Source organism: Embiotoca jacksoni, unplaced genomic scaffold (genome assembly GCF_022577435.1).
Source record: "Embiotoca jacksoni isolate LCO1_2020_lvr unplaced genomic scaffold, fEmbJac1.0.p SCAF_27, whole genome shotgun sequence".
Taxonomy (NCBI): domain Eukaryota; kingdom Metazoa; phylum Chordata; class Actinopteri; family Embiotocidae; genus Embiotoca; species Embiotoca jacksoni.
In genome coordinates this window covers 5437366-5456429 of record NW_027185378.1, presented here as the reverse complement: position 1 = coordinate 5456429, position 19064 = coordinate 5437366, and the positions used below count along the sequence as shown (strand labels likewise).

General features: G+C 40.1%; 1 protein-coding gene across 1 annotated transcript in view; it reads left to right on the top strand.

Moving 5' to 3' along the window:
* The window catches only part of babam2 (BRISC and BRCA1 A complex member 2), a 78171-nt gene that overhangs the window by 62 nt on the left and 59045 nt on the right, over window positions 1-19064 (top strand). The window contains exons 2-4 of the mRNA XM_069160938.1: window positions 395-552; window positions 1738-1814; window positions 6338-6432. Coding sequence (XP_069017039.1) covers window positions 395-552; window positions 1738-1814; window positions 6338-6432 — 330 coding nt within the window. The remainder of the gene's footprint in view (window positions 1-394; window positions 553-1737; window positions 1815-6337; window positions 6433-19064) is intronic.

The following is a 19064-nucleotide window of genomic DNA, read 5'->3' as shown; positions in this document are numbered from 1 at the left end:
ATGAGAAATATTCCGCCGAGAAACGCGGCTGCTGGAGCGAAAACAAGCCGTTGTGCCAACAGGCATTATTCCAGACAGCTTTAAACGCGGGGGGCTATCGCGAGGACCCCAAAACAACATGTACCGGAAGCTTTGACAGCGCGAAGTAAACATTGGAGTTAACGCTCAAATTGTCTAACTTCCAGCTCTTTCAGGTACTCTAACACACACCGCGTTGTGTATTTGACTGGACAGCAACGACTGCGTTGCATTCTCGAGCGCGTTCAAACGGTGTGACGCCGATCTGCGGCCACCTGACAACGACTAACGATAACGAGCATTGACTTCCTAATACAAACTGTGGCCTTGTTGTTGTTGTTGTTGATCAATCAAACTGTTGCTATGGTCTCCGCAGACTCCTCGGGGGGTGGACACGATGAACAACATGTCCCCTGAGGTCGCGCTGCACCGGATCTCACCGGAGCTCCGTCCCTTGCTGTGCAGCGTGGTGAGGAACGGACGGGTGGGACTCGATTCCACGAACTGTCTTCGCGTCACGGACCTCAAAACCGGGTGAGAGGTTCTGGTTCTGGTTCTGCTGCACCCGCCGGTTCACCTTCTCGAAGGTCTACTCGAAGCAACGGACACGTGGTCGTACATCCAAAGCATCACACTTTTTTTTTTTATAATTACGTCACGATGGGACCAGTACGAGTTATAGGAAAGTGGTGGTGATGATGTGTGACTCGAGGCTGGTTAAGAACACTTAATCATTGAAATAAATGGGCCAAAACTGCTGATGCATTTTTTGTTTATTTTTTTTTAGACTTCTACAACATGTTAATTCAGCTGTAGTGTGTAAACTGTGCTTTAAATGATCTTATGGGTTAGTTTTAGGTTTTTTTAAATGTGCTGTCTTGTGTTGTTGACTGAAAGCACAATCATTTATATATTTTGTTATTCGCACAAACTAAATTTTGGACCAAAGCCAACAACACTTTCAGAGCTTTCAGAAGTGCGTAGTCGCAGTTACTCACCTAAACATACCAGGTTTTTTTTTTTCCTTTTTCTTTAATAACCTTTCTAAACAACATCAGCATGCATTACATTTTGATGTATGACAAATGAATTGCACAAACGTGTCATGTGAATCAGGTCACATCTTTCCACAGCTTCTTGTTTAAAATACAGCAGCTATGAGTTGTCCCAGTTTCAAGGTCTTATTCATGCACTTTGAGTTCTGTCAGCTGGCAGGATGATGTATAACCGTGAACGTTTAAAAACACATTTATTTGTGGTTAAGACAAAGTCTGATATCGAGTGTCACTCTATATTTTTCCTCATTAAACCACTTTTTTGTTGTTGTAAGAAGTCAAATGTTTGGAAACCGCTGGTTTAATCTACTTTAAAAGCGTATCCACTTTTTCAAATTTCATCTGAAAAGTAACTACAGCTATTAAATACATGTGGTGGAGTAGAAAGTATAATATTTCCCTGTGTTGTGGAGTGGAAGTATAAAGTAGCATCAAATGGAGATACTGAAGTAAAGTACCTCACAATTGTAATTGAATACAGTACCTGAGTAACTGTTGGTGCTTACTTTCAGCTGAAAACTATTAATTTATACTAGTCGTGTGGACAGATCTCTAAATATTGGTGCGCTCCATACAAAACTATCTATATTTTTCTTTTCACATGTTTTGCATTTTCAACAAACATAATTATTCTGATGTTTTTATGAACCCCCCCCATGTTCAGATGTACATCTCTGACCCCTGGTCCTTGCTGCGATCGCTTCAAACTTCACATCCCCTACGCTGGAGAAACTCTGAAATGTAAGTAAACGAGCCGAAGTCCTTTTCGGCACGTTCAGATACGTCCAGTGAGATTAGTCTTCGATGCTGATTAAATAAATAGCCACTAATATTTGTTCATACTTGAGCTGTTAGGTTGTTTTTATTTTTGGCTTTAGACAAAATCCTCATGGGAGAGAAACTCTTTGCAAACATTACTTCAGCTTATTAAGTCACAAAGCAGCAGCAGTTAATAAAGTAATGGGGGTCAGCTAAGGCTCTTCAAAGGCTTCAAATCAGACCTGTCATTTTGCCTCTATGTAGAAATATATTCTTAAATTAGCAGCAAACACAAACCTAAGTGGAACAGTATTGAAGTCTAAACATGCTGATTGCACAGTATAGTCCATTTTAAATTCCATCATTGACACCATTTTGTTGGTTCTTCGTTACTCTAAAATATAAGCACTGACAGAATTTGTATTTGCGGATTACCAGCAGGGCTCAGGTCATTTATTCATCAGAGCACTGGGCCTGCATTTTGAAAACATGGCATTGATTAATTCATTTTCTGTCAGATAAATTGGTTCAAGACAACCTTGAGATGCGATTGTGTCCCACTGTTGGTTCATTTAGAAATGACAGGTGGTTTAAGGTCAACACCAATGGATGTGTGAAATCATATCAATATTGTATTCAAAGCACATAAAGCGTGTTCACACCTGGAATCACGATGCGTATCTGCATGCGTCTTGAGTCCGTACGTGCGATCGGATCTCACTTTTTCCTTCTATGTTGACAAGTCAAAATGACTACCGTGAAAAAGGTCTATATACTAATGAACGTGTGAGCACAAACAAATACAAGGAGACAGGAGTCCAAGCAACAGACATTTCATAAAATGAAACACCTTTGCTCACTGAGCCTCATTTTAACGCAGCGTCAATTAGAAATGTATGATGGAATTCACATTTTGAAACTGGTTTGTAATTCACAACCTGAACCGTCAGACGTAACCTGATCGATTTGGATCAGGCTCCGATTTTTTAATTGAGAGGGTTTGAGAGGGCCGAGCTCTTCGCTGCTGTGGATAAATGAACTGTGCAACTGTGTGTTCACACCTGTACTCTGAGCTGTCTACTTGTGATTGTATCACCAAGAACACATATTAATGTTGAAACAGACCAATAGTCAGAACACATTTTTTATTTTTTTTTAAGTGACCCGAACTATGCTCAGAGGCTAAATGAAGACATTGGACAAATAGCAATGATAGAAAGAGGATAGAAAAAGGGTTACTAATTAAAATACCACGTAAACATTCTGTGTTACTTGGATATATGGTACCGTAGGAATGTTTTGTAGTTGCCGTTTCTAAGCAGCCACAGGAATCCCTTAACTCCAAAAACAAGATGACTGCTTTTCTCTAGATGGTGATGCTTCACTAGTGAAATGATACCAGTAAACATGCTGTTGTTTGTGCCAAATGAGCTTTTACTGGAAAGGTCTCGCACTTCTTAATCAAGTCCCCACATCAGAGATTTTCTTTTCTGAGCATGTCCAATGCACTTGTGATAGTAATCGTGAATTAGATGGGATTTTAACTTGCTCGCACTGGAATTATGGGTGACTCACAAGACCCGTGTCAGGCCTGTGTGCACGCATAAATACAGTTATCAGTTAACATCTGCAATAGTTTGCCAAAATCAAGTTTTGGGAACTGATTAAAAACTGAACTGGTGTAATTGTTAAAAAAGCCTGTAAAAATACATAATTATCCAGGTAACTTCACACACACTCATTTAAATTGCACAACAAGGTCTGACTGCAACCCATGTTCTAACCCATGCAAACCAGATATGTAAGCCACATTAGTGAGGTAGGTTTTTATGGCTGTTGAGTGATTGACAAGTTGTTTGAACAGAGGAGTTTTCCAAGGAAAGCAGTGGCCCTTTAATGTGCAGGTTTCCAAGTTATTGGAGTCCACGTTTGCATTCTAGATTATGTGTATTGTGACATTCAATTTGGTTGTGTATTGAGTTTACTGTAAATGTGGCCCTTGTTGGGGGGGAAACCTGACAGAAAGTTAGAGGAAGTAGACTTTGCTTCTTTTTTTTTTGCGCAATTTGCCAAAGAAATCTGTCCTGGTAGAAGTGGTTGTGACCTATGTCAGGATGTGGTGGTTCGACTCAAGGAATGTGTGGATGTAATGTACAAAGCCCTGAAAGACTTGGCTTTAAATTTGAAGTACTTCTCTCTAATAATTATAGATGAGCAGAAATCAAGGTTTAAAAAAAGAAACAGATTCAGTGTCAGCTTTTTCCTACCGAGCCTCACCCACTTCAAATGCATGCCAGTAAGAAGAGCATAAAACAAAATGCAGAAATGGCTAAACTTGTTTTTACAGACATTTGTGTGTTTTCTTCTTCTGTGTTTCAGTTATAAACAAACACAATGTGCTTAAGCTAAAAAATACATTAACAATTCTAATCTTTCATGTCTTTATTGAACACATTGAATAAACATTTCTGCTGCTGGTGGAAAATGGAAGTGGACTCCTGGTTGGTTGCTCACTTGCGACTCCAGTGAGCGTTTGTTAATATCACACACCTTGGTGTTCACACACTTTTCACACACTTTTTCCAACTTACACTCAGAGAGAAGCTTAAGAGGGGAGATGTAAAACTATATTGAATGAACAAAACAACACAAATGGAAATTAAGAGTGCTAATAAAACACCAAAAACATGAGAAATATGGGATCTAAAGACAAATTGACACTAATTTAAGTTTCTAGTGCTTGTAAGAATATGCTACGTGTACAGCGAAGTGGAATTAAATGTAGGAATGGTAGAAATGCTTGCTCCAACACTTGGAGCAGGGGTTTGTGGGCATATTTTGCCTTCAGAAAATATCTAGTAAATGAGTGATGTTTCTTTAAAATACATGAATAATAACACTAAAACATCTGAAGGTCCCGGTTGACCTTATGTAAAAAATACTACTGTGTGTATTGCAGTATGACCATGAAACCTTGCTTAACCCTTAAGGGAAAGCACCCTATATAGTGCATCCGTCCTATTAAAAGAGGACATTTTAATTTATGGTGACAGGAAAGCAGCAACTTGCAAAAAAATAAACAAAAACAAAAACAAAAGCTAGCTCTGGCATTGTGGCATGACACGCGACATCTCTGCAGCTGCTGTACCAGTCGCTGTACTTTCCTGTGCTTTGGCCTGAGGAAGGAGGTTTGTTTAATCAAGGATGCAGAGCTGCAGGTTGGTCTGTGCCAGTCTACAGACCCTGCCTACTGATAGCGTGCAAAACCAGGGTACATTCTGCACAGAGTCGAGCACTATAATTGCAAGCCCAGCCCTCTTCCACTTCACTACCGTGGCTGGTACTGCTAAACAACAATTTGAGGCCTTTGTTGTTGCACTCATTATGACTTCAATAAAATGTCTGGCTTAAAAAGAAGTAATAGTTGGCACATTATGCAGCGACAAGACGGCACTTTTGAAGCGAGGCTCCTCCATTGCTGTCTCAGGAAGTATGAACAAAGCATCATATAAAAGCCTCTGTTATAACCTGTAACGTTTGCACTTCCCCGACCTCCATTTCCCTCTGGAGCCCTGCCAGTAGTTTTCTGACAAGCTTCCAGTGGTACGTAACAGATTTAAAACACATCCTCTTGTTTCCTCGTTTGACTCTTCTCCACTGGAAAAATACATCCATATGTGTACGTTTCTTCTCTTCTCGCTGTCGCTGGAACAAAAAAAAAAAAGCAGAACAGACCGTCTTGCAGCACACAGATAGAATTGTGTAACATGATATCAGAACATTGTGAACCAACCCAAGTAATGTAGTACGTGATCATGTGCTTGTGTCAGCGAGAGCCACTTCCAGTCTGCAGTTTTTTTTTTTTTTATTCAACATTAATGCAGCAGCGATAGTAATTTTTCACACAATTAAATTGTAATATTTTAGCACTTACCTGTTTCGGTCCAACTAAAACCCAACTTGATTTTTGTGTACTGTTATAAAAATAGCGTAGCAATTATCTTTACAAGACGGGCCTGGTTGCCAGGAGTTGAGTGGCTTCAACGGTAAATGTCAAGTTTGCTCATTACTTGTAGGTGCTTAAATTAAAAGACTCCAGGGCTCAAATGCATTTTATTCACTTAACGCAGCTGCTGAAAAACAATAGCTACCTTTACAAGTCACTTCATGTCAGATTCAGAAGCCTGGCAGGGTGATGTTGAATTGTTTCCCACCACAATTTCTTTTCTCAGCAATGTCCAAAAAGTACTCCCATATCATGAAACTGCACTAAAATAAAGCAAGCTGCTAGAGAGAAATACAGGGATTTGTTGTTATTTGTTGCAAGAAAATACATTTTGAGCCTTATTTACACACAAACTGTTGAAAAAAGGAGATTAAAGTGATATATTGTGGTCATTTTACAGCACATAATGTCTTCACTGGAAAATCACAAGGAACATTTGGGATCTGTGTTATGCTAAGTAATCATTCAAGTCCTAACGAGTTCCCCTCTTTTCTCCCAGGGGATATCATATTCAATGCACAGTATCCAGAATTGCCTCCAGACTTCATTTTTGGAGAAGATGCAGAGTTTCTCCCTGAGCCCTCCGAGCTACCAGTGAGTACTTTACAGTGAATACGCTGTGTGTTTTATTAGACCGCTGTGCTGAACAACAAAACAGATTCATCATGATTTGTCTTTGATCCTTCCGTCTCGTTAAAGCCAGATCTTTCCCATAATACATGGTTCTTACATGTCAGACAGATGCCTGAAAGTGCAGATCAGAACTTCACCGAACCCAGTAACCTGGAGGAGTTTAGGCAGTGCCACATGCACCTTCTGCAATGCTGGGGAAACATTTCCACTGCCAGGTCTCATTCGCACTGAATACATCTGTCGACAATCCAGTTTTTTAATTTAACAAGTGTCAGATAAAACATTTAGATTTAACTTCTTTTTTTTTTCTTTTTTTTTAATCTTTCACTGGCTTAACTCTAACCACATGGACAGAGCTTTGCTTTTTGTATTTATGTTTCCATCTGAATAATACACACTGATATTGGTGACAGTTTGACCTGTAATTCTGTAATCGTTACTTAACAAACCATTAACCTTGTGCATTGTTGACGATGAAAATAATGTCTGTTGGCTGCCGTTGACTCAGAACTGTGTTGGGTTATTAGGCCAAGGTGGAAATTTGCACTCTGCTGAGCACTTTGTAGCTGTTGCAATTTAGCTTCTACCATGTAGTTATCCACTGCTATTTTTGACAGCCTACCATGGAGAAGCTAAATTCCCCTGCTTGTGTCAGAGTCTGGGAGAAGAGAGGGGAGTATTGCTCACCGTCTCATAAATCCAGCTGTGCACATAAGGGGAAGTACCTCTGCTGAGCCAGTGCTTGGCAGCCCATTGCTTTGTTTATTTTCTCACTTATAGTCTTGCTGTGTTTTGCAGTTCGTGCTTTCATAATCCTCCTTCGTCTGTCTCTGCCTGCGACCCTCCGCTCCCACTCCCTCCTTTTTCCTGTAGGTTTTCAGTAAGTACGTCCCCCTCACTATTGGAAAAACTCTGGATTCCAAGTAGTTCCTTTCAAAGTTTCCCGCACATACTCCTGGGGATTTTTGTTATTATCAGCACCGGCTGAATTTAGAGTAATCGTAAAATAAACAAACCAGTCTGCATGCCATTAAAGAGAGATCTGTGCAACAAATAGTTAAAGTGATTTGTATTTTCTTTAAAGTAAAATGAGAAGATTCTGCCAGTTCATGACAAGTGAAAGCATTTTTGTGTACCACTGATTCTTAATAAATCTCAATATGTCTTAATCCACAAGACGTAGAACTCACAAGCTGCATGTTTCTGGCCTTTGTTATCCAGTGGGGGTAAACATTAGGCTAATTTTAGGTCCTCTGTCAGTGGCTGGTTGAATTCTTGATGCCTCAGCAACACATTGCTCTTGTTTACCGCCAGCCAAGGGTATCATTAGCTTCTCTGTTTTGGCTTGTGTTTTTCCCTGCTGTCACCAGGCCTCGACTAGGTTTGTTATCCATGTTTCTGTTTAGACAGAGGAATGTATTGTTGCTGCACAAAAAAAAAAAAAAAAAAGAAGACGGGATTAATAGATGATGCACATGACGCATGATGGTCATGTCGGTTTGGTACAGTACAGTTTCCATTGTATAAATTCTATGAAATCTTTTTTACAAAAAGTTTTTCCTTTCGGTAAATTAGTCTTCCAATGAATCAGGGGTTGAACCAGAGCACGCCATTGTGACAGCAATTACACTGTTGATGGCTATCTGATCAGTGTGAATCACAAGCCAGTGCCAGACTCTGCTAAAGATGTTTTTAGGGAGTAAAACTCCTCTCTGTATCAGACCAACAGAGTGATGAGTCGGTTGGGCAATAAATAGTCTCATGGTTGCTGTCATTTTCCGGCCGCATAATGTACATTTGAGATAAATTGCAGTCTAGTACTGACCCACAGCTCAGGCCAACTGATTATAAACAATTTCTGGAATTCCCCAGCGATTTATTTTTAAGTACATCACATTAATGTTTATTTATCCCAATTAAGATTTTCAGCTCAGCATCCACAGTGGAGACTCAGAGCTGTCAACATTATCAGTTTGGATATGTAATAGCAATTTGCCATAATTACCATAGGTGGAAACCTGCCTGGCAATTATTTCTTAATATAGTGACACTTTTAAATGTAAGAGTAACAAAAAAAAATAAGGAAATGTAGGTATGTAAATAATGTCATTATTAAAACCAAATGTGAATAGTTTTCGCATTATTATTTTGTCTCCCTTTAAAGGAAAAATATTAATCGACCTCACCATAAACCTCGGTTCAAATTCCACCTAACTTTCTGCCTTTAGTTGCCTTGTCACCTTTTAAAAGATGTAGTAACTCGAACATACAGTAAACTACTCAAACTTTAACAATGAAGAAATCCTCAAACCTCCATGATTATTAAGAAAAGTCCTTTCAACATTTAAACCACAATGGGTTGGGGATGAAAGAGACTTAAATACTCCGGCTGGATGATGAGAGGCCACATGTCCCACAAATAAACCTTTTATAGCAGAACAGTTCCATGAGCCATGGAATATGAGCAGAGTCTGCCACAAATTTATCGAGGTTCACTGTTAGGTTCATTGTTGCTAGGGTGCAAGGGTTGACTGGAAAGTGCAAATCTAGGCTAAATGGCATCCAGACCGAGGGCTAATTGGCCACCAAGGCCGCTCCCCACCTCAGAGTGCTTTGGAACTCTCAGTGTAAGGCTTGTTTTTAACTGGCCACTCATGTTAGCCCTCGCACCAGCTTCATGACTCTCATTATTTTAGGGCAGTGGAAAATCATCTGCCAGTATAATGGGTTTATTTTGGGCAGAGTGGGAGCCATTGTTTCTTTTAACATGGACATAAATCTTAAATTGACTAATGTTTGCCCTCATAACGTTAATCAGCACTCACCACTCTGAAATATTTATGAGTTTAACCTAAAGATTTAATTGATGCCACACAGTAGTGGAAAAGCGACTTATCAGAAATGATTTAAATTGTGGTGAACATGTCGAGACTGGAGTTGAAGTTTTAAATAGTATACACCATGCTGCGCTGACTTTACTGTGGGAACTGAAGATGAATGTGAAGCCAAAAACCGACAGAAGTGGCTGTAGGGGCTGACTGAATCTGGAGTGGGCAAGTGTGCATACTGTATATGTACCATTTGTATATAATAGTGGATGTAATCGCCAGGTCTTAAAAGAGAAGCCAAGTGTTTTAAAGTGCAATACCACCAAAGACTACTAGGTGCTGGCTCCAAAAAAAACCTCTGGGTCTTATAGACTCTCGTTCAAAATGCCTCAACTTCTCTCATGAAATACCAACTCAATAGATTTAGTCATTATGGTAGTTAAATTCACTCTTTCTGATCAGTGGTCCAGTTGTCCTTATGACAATATTTCCATATTTAATTTGATATTCAGCCTCAAGGAGAGGTTTGTCTGGTTTGATTGACCCGCCTGGGTCAGGCATAGTGTCCTTGGTTTCTCAGTCAGATCCTCGCCAGACTCAAGGCTTACACACCAATGGTTACATCATGGTGGGTTGTCCATTGATTGGCATAACCAGGTTTCCAATTATTACATATACCTAGCTGAAAGTAATGCCGCCAAATAGAACAGACCTTCAATATGAGGCCCGTTTTGCCCCAAACAAAGTAATTTGTATGACATGTGATCCAACATCATCTGAAGGCAAAAGCATCTGCTCCAAATGGTCTTATTTGAAAGCAAATGGATAATGTGTCTTTAAATTAATTAAATGGTGTTGCATATTTTTTTTCTGCATGAAGGTTAAAGTCCTGTCACACTAACTGTTTGGGGAATTGGCCCTGTAACCTTTGAAAAAAAAGGCACGGTGTCACATCTGGGTAATAATCAGAACAATGAGTGATGGTGCAGATAATAGACTGGTCTGGTGGCGTATTAAAAGACGACACATTAGATAATTAACTCAAACAACAAAACAACACAGTGCATCGGTTTCTTTGTTGGCCAACTGAATGCTTTGACCAGGTATGGTCAGGTTGGGCATAGTGCGAGCACCCCTAAAACGTCTTTGGAAATTTAGACGGCGTTTTTTTGTGGAAATGTGGACATGTGCAATAGAAGGCTATACCATAGACAGACCTTCAAGCCCATGCTTCAGGTTCTTTATTAAAATCTTATTTTAGCTCATGTCAGTTTTAATACCTTTTGCTTATTGCAGGGGAAATACATACAAAAATAACTGATCACTACTTTTATCACCAACGTCCCATCAAACGTTTAGTAGATCTATTTCCTGGCTGTTGTTCATCAGTGACAACAAACTCCAAATGGAGCCGGTACACCAAACCAAGTGATGCACTTTGCCTGGGTGCAGTGGTGCAGAGCCCAATGAGAAAGAGTTCGGAAAGAAATGTGTTCACCAAACTCGGTAACAGAAATACAAGCAGGTCTGGCCACAAGCTGCTGGGAAAAATTACCAGATGAGGAAATGACAAAGACAGAGGCAGGAAGGGAGGGAAGGAGAGCAATACTAGTTAAGTTCTTGACATAGATGGTGTTGCATCACATTGTTCTTTTTTTTCTAACCCAGTACAGTAAATGATTGCAACATAACAACTTGGTATTTTTTAGTTGGAAGGGCTATCCAAAATATGCGAATCTACTGACCAAAGGTGATTGTTTAAGTGTTTGACGTAGAAGTTCTAAATCCCGTACACGTCCTTTCAGCAGCATGTCCGACTGCTATGTGATGCATTCGGCTTGTTTTTGCTTTATTGGTGTGGCCATTTCTTTGAATGCGGTGCCCTGTTCTGTAATCTAAAATCCTCTGCCACCCATTCCTGTCCATGATTTGTTGTACACACTCAGCATACACACCCACACGCACAGTGAGTTATAGGTATTGTAATAATAATCCTGCAACACGAGAAGCCATAAAAGGACTTTCCAAGTTCTCTGTGTTTTGGCCTGGTAAATATAAATCACATGTATCTTTTATCACTGACACTGATTTGAATAAACAGCCAAAAAGCTCAAGTGCACTCGTAGTGACATCAGATGGAGCAGGACAAACCTTTGTAGGACTTTTTTGTGTGTGTTTCACCACTGATACTTCGTTGCGTGTGCAGAGACAACTTTGTAAGGATCTATATGTTTGACCCTTCCAGGTGTCTCATATGTCATTAAACAGACATGTTAAAAAAAGACAAACAAACAAAACAACGTGGGCTTCTCCACTTCACCGTCTGTAAATGCACCCTTAATCTTTTTTTATTGTACCGTGAGATAGGAGTAATTGTGCAGCACATAAGAACAGCTATGTCTAATTGCAGCTCTCTTTTTTACTCCCCTAATATTTGTCTGCCCCTCTGTCCCCTATCTTTGTGTGCACTGTATCATTTTGCTGGTCTCGACTTGTCCAGTGATGCATGCAGGCACTCGACATTTTGGGAGTTCCCCGGCGTTTTTGCATCTTTCTCAGTCTGCGTGTGTCTAAGTCCCAGGGTTAACCTCGATAGCCTCTCAACACACAACCTCAACATGTTTTCACTTATCTGTGCTGCAGCACTCTGCTGTGAGGCGCAGAGGCAGGCTCTGTCTAGTTTCACTGGAAATTCCAGAAATTGTGTTTATTGCAACGTGAGGATTTGTTGTTTGGATCAGTTCAGCCATTAATTAGCAAAGTTTGCTGCATTTGTGTCAATCAACTGAGCAAGTTGTAGGTTTGGATTGTACAACATGACAGAAAAATTACCATATTTGAGATGACTAAATAGCCTGTTCTAGCTGATCCAACCAGTAAATATACCTTTACAGTTTATATCTGTCCCCTTAGCTTCAATTGTAATTATATAAGATTGGCTAATAATAGTGTTAGCCGCCCCTCAATTAACCCAGTCTATTGACTGAATACATATTTCTTATTTACAGTCACCAATATACTTCGCTTTTGATAAACCTTATGTTGTATTCTTGGGATCCAAAATGAATACAGCCATATTGTCTGAGAAACCAGTACTTAAACTCATTTTTTTTTTTTGCTCTCAGTTGGTAAAATATGTAATTTTGAATATGATCATCTCACTGGTGTGCTACTGTTGTTTCTCCCCTTTAATTTAGCGCAAGGTTTTCTGTTTACAGGGAGGGCCTGACACAGATTCAGTATTGCCTGGGTGATGTGTAGAATTTAGGTTGTGGATCTGCAAGTGTGGTGACGCTCTATATTGTTCTAATTGTAAAAAAAATATATATATATATATATAATGAAAAGACAAAAATCTACAATGAATTGATCCCCTGCACTAACAAGTCCTAAAACTATTAAAGAGACGCGAATAAGCCACCCTGGTGGAATGGGTGACATGTTCCTTCGTGAACAGGGCTAATGAGGATTACATTCTACAGAAACATATGTTAATCTGCCACTGAAAATAGTCCCCATGTTTCTTTGGAGCAGCAGTGCCCAGCTGTCTCAGAAAGTTGTGGGAAATTACTAAGCCTTTCAAAAAAAAATAAAATTGGAAGTATACACTATGTGTGACCCATTTTTATAAATTTACATACTTGGTAGTAACCAGTGAGAAAGTATTATTGGTCTTTTCATTGGATTTGTTGAAACAAATCAGAGACATATATGCCAGCATTATCCTTAATGCTTTCAACAGTCAGTCTAATTAGACAGTAATTTGTTGTCTTAGATTAAATTTTTTTGCTTTGGATTCATGGTAATACGTGTTTAATTTTTTTTTTTTATTTTTTTTTTTATTTTTTTTTTTTTTAAATGAAGACTCCTCAGAGAGCTCGTGGTCTTGCACAATGAGGCATTGTTTGTAATTTAGATATCAGGACAACTCCCACTAAAATTCAGTCTAAAGCTAATCTAAGCGTTGTCCCATCGAGGAAAAGGAAACATTCCCAGGTTCACGCTACCTTCTGGTAATCCTGAATGCCAAGCAGTGAAGGCTTCATATCTGCTGCTCCAGCTCGTCCCCTGTTACTGTTCTAACAATGGACCTCAGACGGCTTATAAAGCAAGATTATGTCAACCTGGGCATAATGTACCAACTGTTGCTCTCACTTCCTTCCTGCTTTTGGGAATAATGCGTTCCAGCTTTTATTGGAGTTTATTATTGGCAGTGCTCACTGACAGGTCTGGGAATGCTTTTAGTGGACAGGGTATTGTTTGCTACCAGGAATGGCTGATGGGAAGGGGTCTGGCATTTCCTAAAACACCAGCCGATTTAGGGAGAAAACAAGAGAAGATGTGCCAAGACTAAGATGGGACAATGTTACGAGCCCCCACGGGGGATTGGTACCGGGCTAAAGCAGTGTCAGAACCACAAGGTAGTCAGAAAAGTGCCGTTTCTGTCAACAAGTTGTGCTGTGTTGGACACAAACTGCAGAAATCCCAGTTAAAAAAAACCACTAGGCTAAGAATGCCAAGTGTCTTAAACACATGACAAGAGCAATTTAGCATGATCTTACACTTGGCACTCTCCGGGGGCGAAACAGGGTGTGAGCCCACACTTGAATTAGAGACTAACAGAGATTAATTTAATACTTGGGAGTTTTTTAATGCCTCACACTTTCAAGTCTACAGCGAATTATTGGATCAGGTTGCCAGCATCTATAAAAATCACATTTAAGACGTAAAAACAAATATCTTCTCTTGGCCTATATAATTATCTTGCATTTTCAGATGCCAGTCCCTCTCTCATTGGCCTAAGATAAATATTGGATCGAAGATGGTACAGACGGATGGCACAGGAAGACATAATTCTGTCAACTTGGGTCTATTCAGTGTGAAGATGCCCAATTTAGGTGTACATTTTGTCCTTAAAGGAAAACACTGTTTTTGTGGAGTTCTTTCCTTATGCTCAACATATTTACAATACGGGAGGCTCACTTCAAATCGTAGCTGTCCCGTGACATGTTGAAAATACCTTTATTAGTTTGATGCAGTAATTCACGTGAATTGTATTCTGTCAGGTTACAGAAGACCACCACATACTGTAGGTTGTTTTTCATCTTGCTGTGATTGTGGAGATGGCAGTCGTGACACTTTCAGACTGCAGCTGCACGTGTGACACAGATCTACTCAATGCGAGTACGATCCATGTGAGCCGTCGCAGCCACCACTCCAAACGCCTCCGCTGATTGCAATATAAATGCAACACTAACTGCCTTTCTTTAGACGGCTACAGTTTTCCCCAGATGCATTAAGACTTTATGACGGCTCAACTTTTTTAACCTGCTGTAATAGATCAACTGTGGTGAATTAACTCAACACCTAGAAGGCAAATGAAATGAATGGACTTTAACGCAGGCGTAATAGTTACGATAACACCACTTTTCCCATCAACCCTGTCACATCTGATGTTGCTGTATTTTTTATGATCATCATCAGTGCTTGCTGACTGCAAATGAGGAGTTATTTTTGCTGATAAAGCAAAAAAAAAAAAAATATATATATTTTTGAGTACTTTTAGTGTGAAGAATTCTTAGGAATTTAGCAAATTTGCTAACTCTTGCAAATACTGCAGCAATTGGTTGAATCTGCATTAATTATTGTAATTGCAAAATCGCTCTTCCCTGGAAGGACTGACGAGTTAGCAAAACTTGCTGTATGGTGTCATAGTGTCATATTGCTAACCATTTCCAGCTTCATGTCACTCTGCTCAGCTACGTGATGAGATTATAAATGTGAACAGCAGCAGCCGGTGGTTTACAGGCTGGTAAGGTCGAGGTCACCGACCCTGCTTTGGACAATTCAAGGTACACAGCAATTGTGTTTCCAGGCAGCAGTGATAGCAGCGTCCAGTCAGTGTCTAAAGGTGCCTTTACTGTTGTTCATAACTGATGATAGTTTTCGAAACAAATATCTTTAAAATGCAAAAGGCCAAGTTGGCAGAACAACTGTGTTTTGATCAAACTTTAATATATTTTTCATCATGTATGGCTTACAGGTCTGTTCTAACTCAGCATCTCATGTTTCTTTTGGTACTATTTTCCCTTCTTTACTTTCAAGAACTAACTGTTCTCCTCATTTGTATTCACACTCTGCCAGTCGATCTGATTTAAAAAATAAGTAATTTGAGTAAATTCATCAATAGGAAAAGAGAAGTAGCATTTTCTTTTAAAAAGAGTAGTGTTCTATCATATTTATGTCTGTGCTATTTTGACTGTGTTTTAAGCGTAGACTTAGACACACTGCTACATGAATACCCAAAATAATAAATCCTAATGCTAATCCAATATATTTTTAATATGCAGTTTTTAACATTGATGTGGAATCAAATCCTAATATCTTAGAGTAATACGATTATAAATTGCTCCCCTTACAGATATGCAGTCTTTTTAAAAAAGAAGGTATCAGTTGTTTATTTATTAGAGGTGACGGGTTTTATCATTAGCCAAGGTTAGGCTTAATCATTTGACACAGGTTTAGCCAGTGTGTTGTGACAAAATAATTGGATTAGAAGGTCCAGATAGAACCAGGGACTATTGTTTAGAGCTTCGATATGTACCCCCTGTGGAGAAAGCCCGAAGAAAGATGTTCCTTCCATATAGACGGATCTAGAGGGCATGTACATGGATTTTTTTTTTTTTTTTTTTTTTTTTTTTTTACTTCATTTCATCAAATGTTAAATCTCAGGTTTCAAATAGCCTAGATTGTGACTGTTGCATCTTTTGTTTTGTTTCCATGTATCAAATCTGTACATTTTCCGCAGGGCTTATCCTATTCATGAAAAAAAAAACAACAACAACAAAAAAAGGCACATAGATTTGTTTTGGCACACACAGCCTTCAGCAGAGCGTGTAAAATCAATTCAGGGAAGAGTCTGTACAGACTCACATGTCTACACACAACCGCACACACATTGCAACACATGAACATTGCTTTTTGGCTCAGTGCTTTTCATTCTCTCTCCCTCTATGTTCGACCGATGTTTTTCTGCCGCATTCAAGCACTACCTTGTTAACTCAAAGTCAGAACATTCAGTACAATACAAGAGAGACTAGTGCACTGCCCCGTTGTTGGCCACAACTGTGAATTTTTAGCCATCCTAGCGGCATGGCTGGAGGGCAACGCTGCATGTTTGGTCGGTCAGATCGTCGGTTGGTTGGACAATCAGTCCAAAACTTTGACTCAGACCAAAATATCTCAACGGCTCCACATTGATTTGGTCGTCTTTTCCTTCAGTGCCACCAGCAGGGTGAGATGTCTTGACAACCATTAAATGGATTGCAATAACATATTGTTCACATATTCAGAGTCGGATGGATCTGAACTTTTAAATGCATATAACATTTTTTGTCAAATTTTCGCAGAACAGATACAAGTCACAGGGGACCAAATCTGGTGAATTGGGGAGGTGGGAAGCGACGATTGTGTTGTTGAGGGCAAGAAAAACATGTTTACAATGCGCTGTGAGCTGTCGTGTGGGAGAACCAGAATCATCGCACCACAGTTCAGGTTGGTTACACCAAATGCTTTCCCTCAGATGCATCAGATCATTACAGTTAAACTTGGTGTTAACAGTCTGACCCTGTGGAACAAATCCTGCGAATTTAAAACTCCACCTGGTTTCACTCCTGACCTGATACGGCTAGTTTGTTTTTTGACGGTGAGGTTTTGCCCTTCTGAAATGCAAACGACGCTCAGAACATCTCGCCCAGGTCATTGCTTCATTGCCTTAGATTTTCCCGAAGCATTTCAAGAGTTTCTGTTTCCGACTTCCTAAGTTTGACAAAAAATGTAATGTTTGCTCTCAGCTCTAGTCTATTGTGAAATTGCAAAACCGCACACAAAACACTTTTAACACAGGTGCTGATGTCGCTGCACCCAATTCTCGCGCAGCAGAGTGTTCTGATTTGCCCTTATAGTTAGAATACACGGGGGGAAAGATCTGGGATCACAATATAATCATAGCACAAACTCAGTGTAGGCTCTAATTAACCAGCTAGTTCAGGCCAAAGATTTACGAGGAGATGATTTGAAACTTCTAACCACACAGTTTGCCAATCTGCAACATTCTGAAACCTTCCAGTTTCCATCAAAATAAAGTAGACAGTACGACATCACTATAGCAAACTGCTCGCTTTTCAGGCTTTCTCATTGCTGGATTTACATTTTTGCATCTTAAAACATGAACGGAGATAGTGATAGTGAATCATTTGCAACAGTTGCAGTTTCAGTGGTGACAAAACTAAACAACCTAAAAGAAATGAGATGTGTGAGAATTATCGAGCCGCCCATTGCTGCTTTAACAGAATACCCAGGTGGCTTATGCAAATTGATGCTGAGACGGGAGAACTCCACTGTTTTGTCAATTTCTCCCATATTTTTCCAGAGCAGTTCTGGCATTTAGAGGAGTTGGTGTTTACTCTAATGAGAAGGAAACAAATAAATGTTTTCCTGCCTTATGTTCTGAAACTCAGACTTCAACTTAACGCTATCAGCTGGCTTAAAGTGGAGGTGAAACGGACCAGTGAACGCTGCCGCAACGTCTGCTCTCATCTTGGGTTTGAACTAGGCTTTCAAACTATAAGTACGGAAATGCATACTTCCCAGAGGAAACATGTTACTAGCTTTGTTGATCTACTGACATTTCTTCTGGCGGCATGGCTTTGACATTTGTGGAGTTGAGTGAGATGTCCTGACAACTACTTGATGGATGGATGTGACATTTGAAGCAGACATTTATGTTCATCAATTATGAACTGTAATAGGTTTTGGTTAACATTCAACATTCCTTTCTGGGACAACATTAAAAAAAAAAGAAAATCGTAATTTTAATGATTTTGAGAAAAAAGCTGCAAAACGAATGCCATTCTCAGCCCTGTGTCTAAATACAGTTTCACAGAGCAGCCAGCATAACTTGTTAAATAGTATACATATCAGAGCCTTTTTGGGTTTTTTTTTATACTGGGAGAAGGCAGTCAAACTCTTTCAAAGGAACTGCTTCACCTGGGAGCCGCCCAATTCAAGCTCAGCCCTTCTGTCATTGGCTAATGAAGCCGTTGGAGCAGTTGAGGTTAAGCCTTATGCTTGAGGACACCTTAACTGTAATTACTGAGGGAGTGTTTCTCCATACCAGAGTCTTTCTTGTTCCCATGCTTTTTGTCTGTGCAGCTCGGTTGTACTCCAGCTCACTTAACTTCACTTATTTCATCATCAAGGTTCAGTTTAGTTCACCGTTTGATTTTTACCAATCAGTGGCAGCAAAACTGCAGTCTCAATCCAGTTTTCATTGGCCTTGACCTAGTTGTCTGAGCTCTTTTCTTTTTTTTCTTCTTCTTCCCCTTCTCCCACCTCTGATCCCTCCTCCCTGCCTCTCGTCCTCCTCAGTGGAGTTTCGCTGATATTCTGTGTCACAGTCCTGACACAGCACTTCCTCAGTCTCTCCTCAGTTTCAGCTCGCTCCTGCCCCGGGGCACCGACTGCCTCTTTTGGACAATGCCCATCCTTGTTTGCATCTCCCCCTCATTTCGGGATTCCCGGCATTGCTGGTAACCACTGGTGGATCAGGATGATGAGGTCACTGTCTCTGTTTAGCCTGCCCTTGCCACCCCCACCCACCCACCCACTCTCCGTGATGGTGGTGGGGGGGCTGCTCAGAAACAATGGAAGCTTTCTCCATTGGGCTGATACGGGCTGGCAGAGAGACAGACAGACAGACAGCTG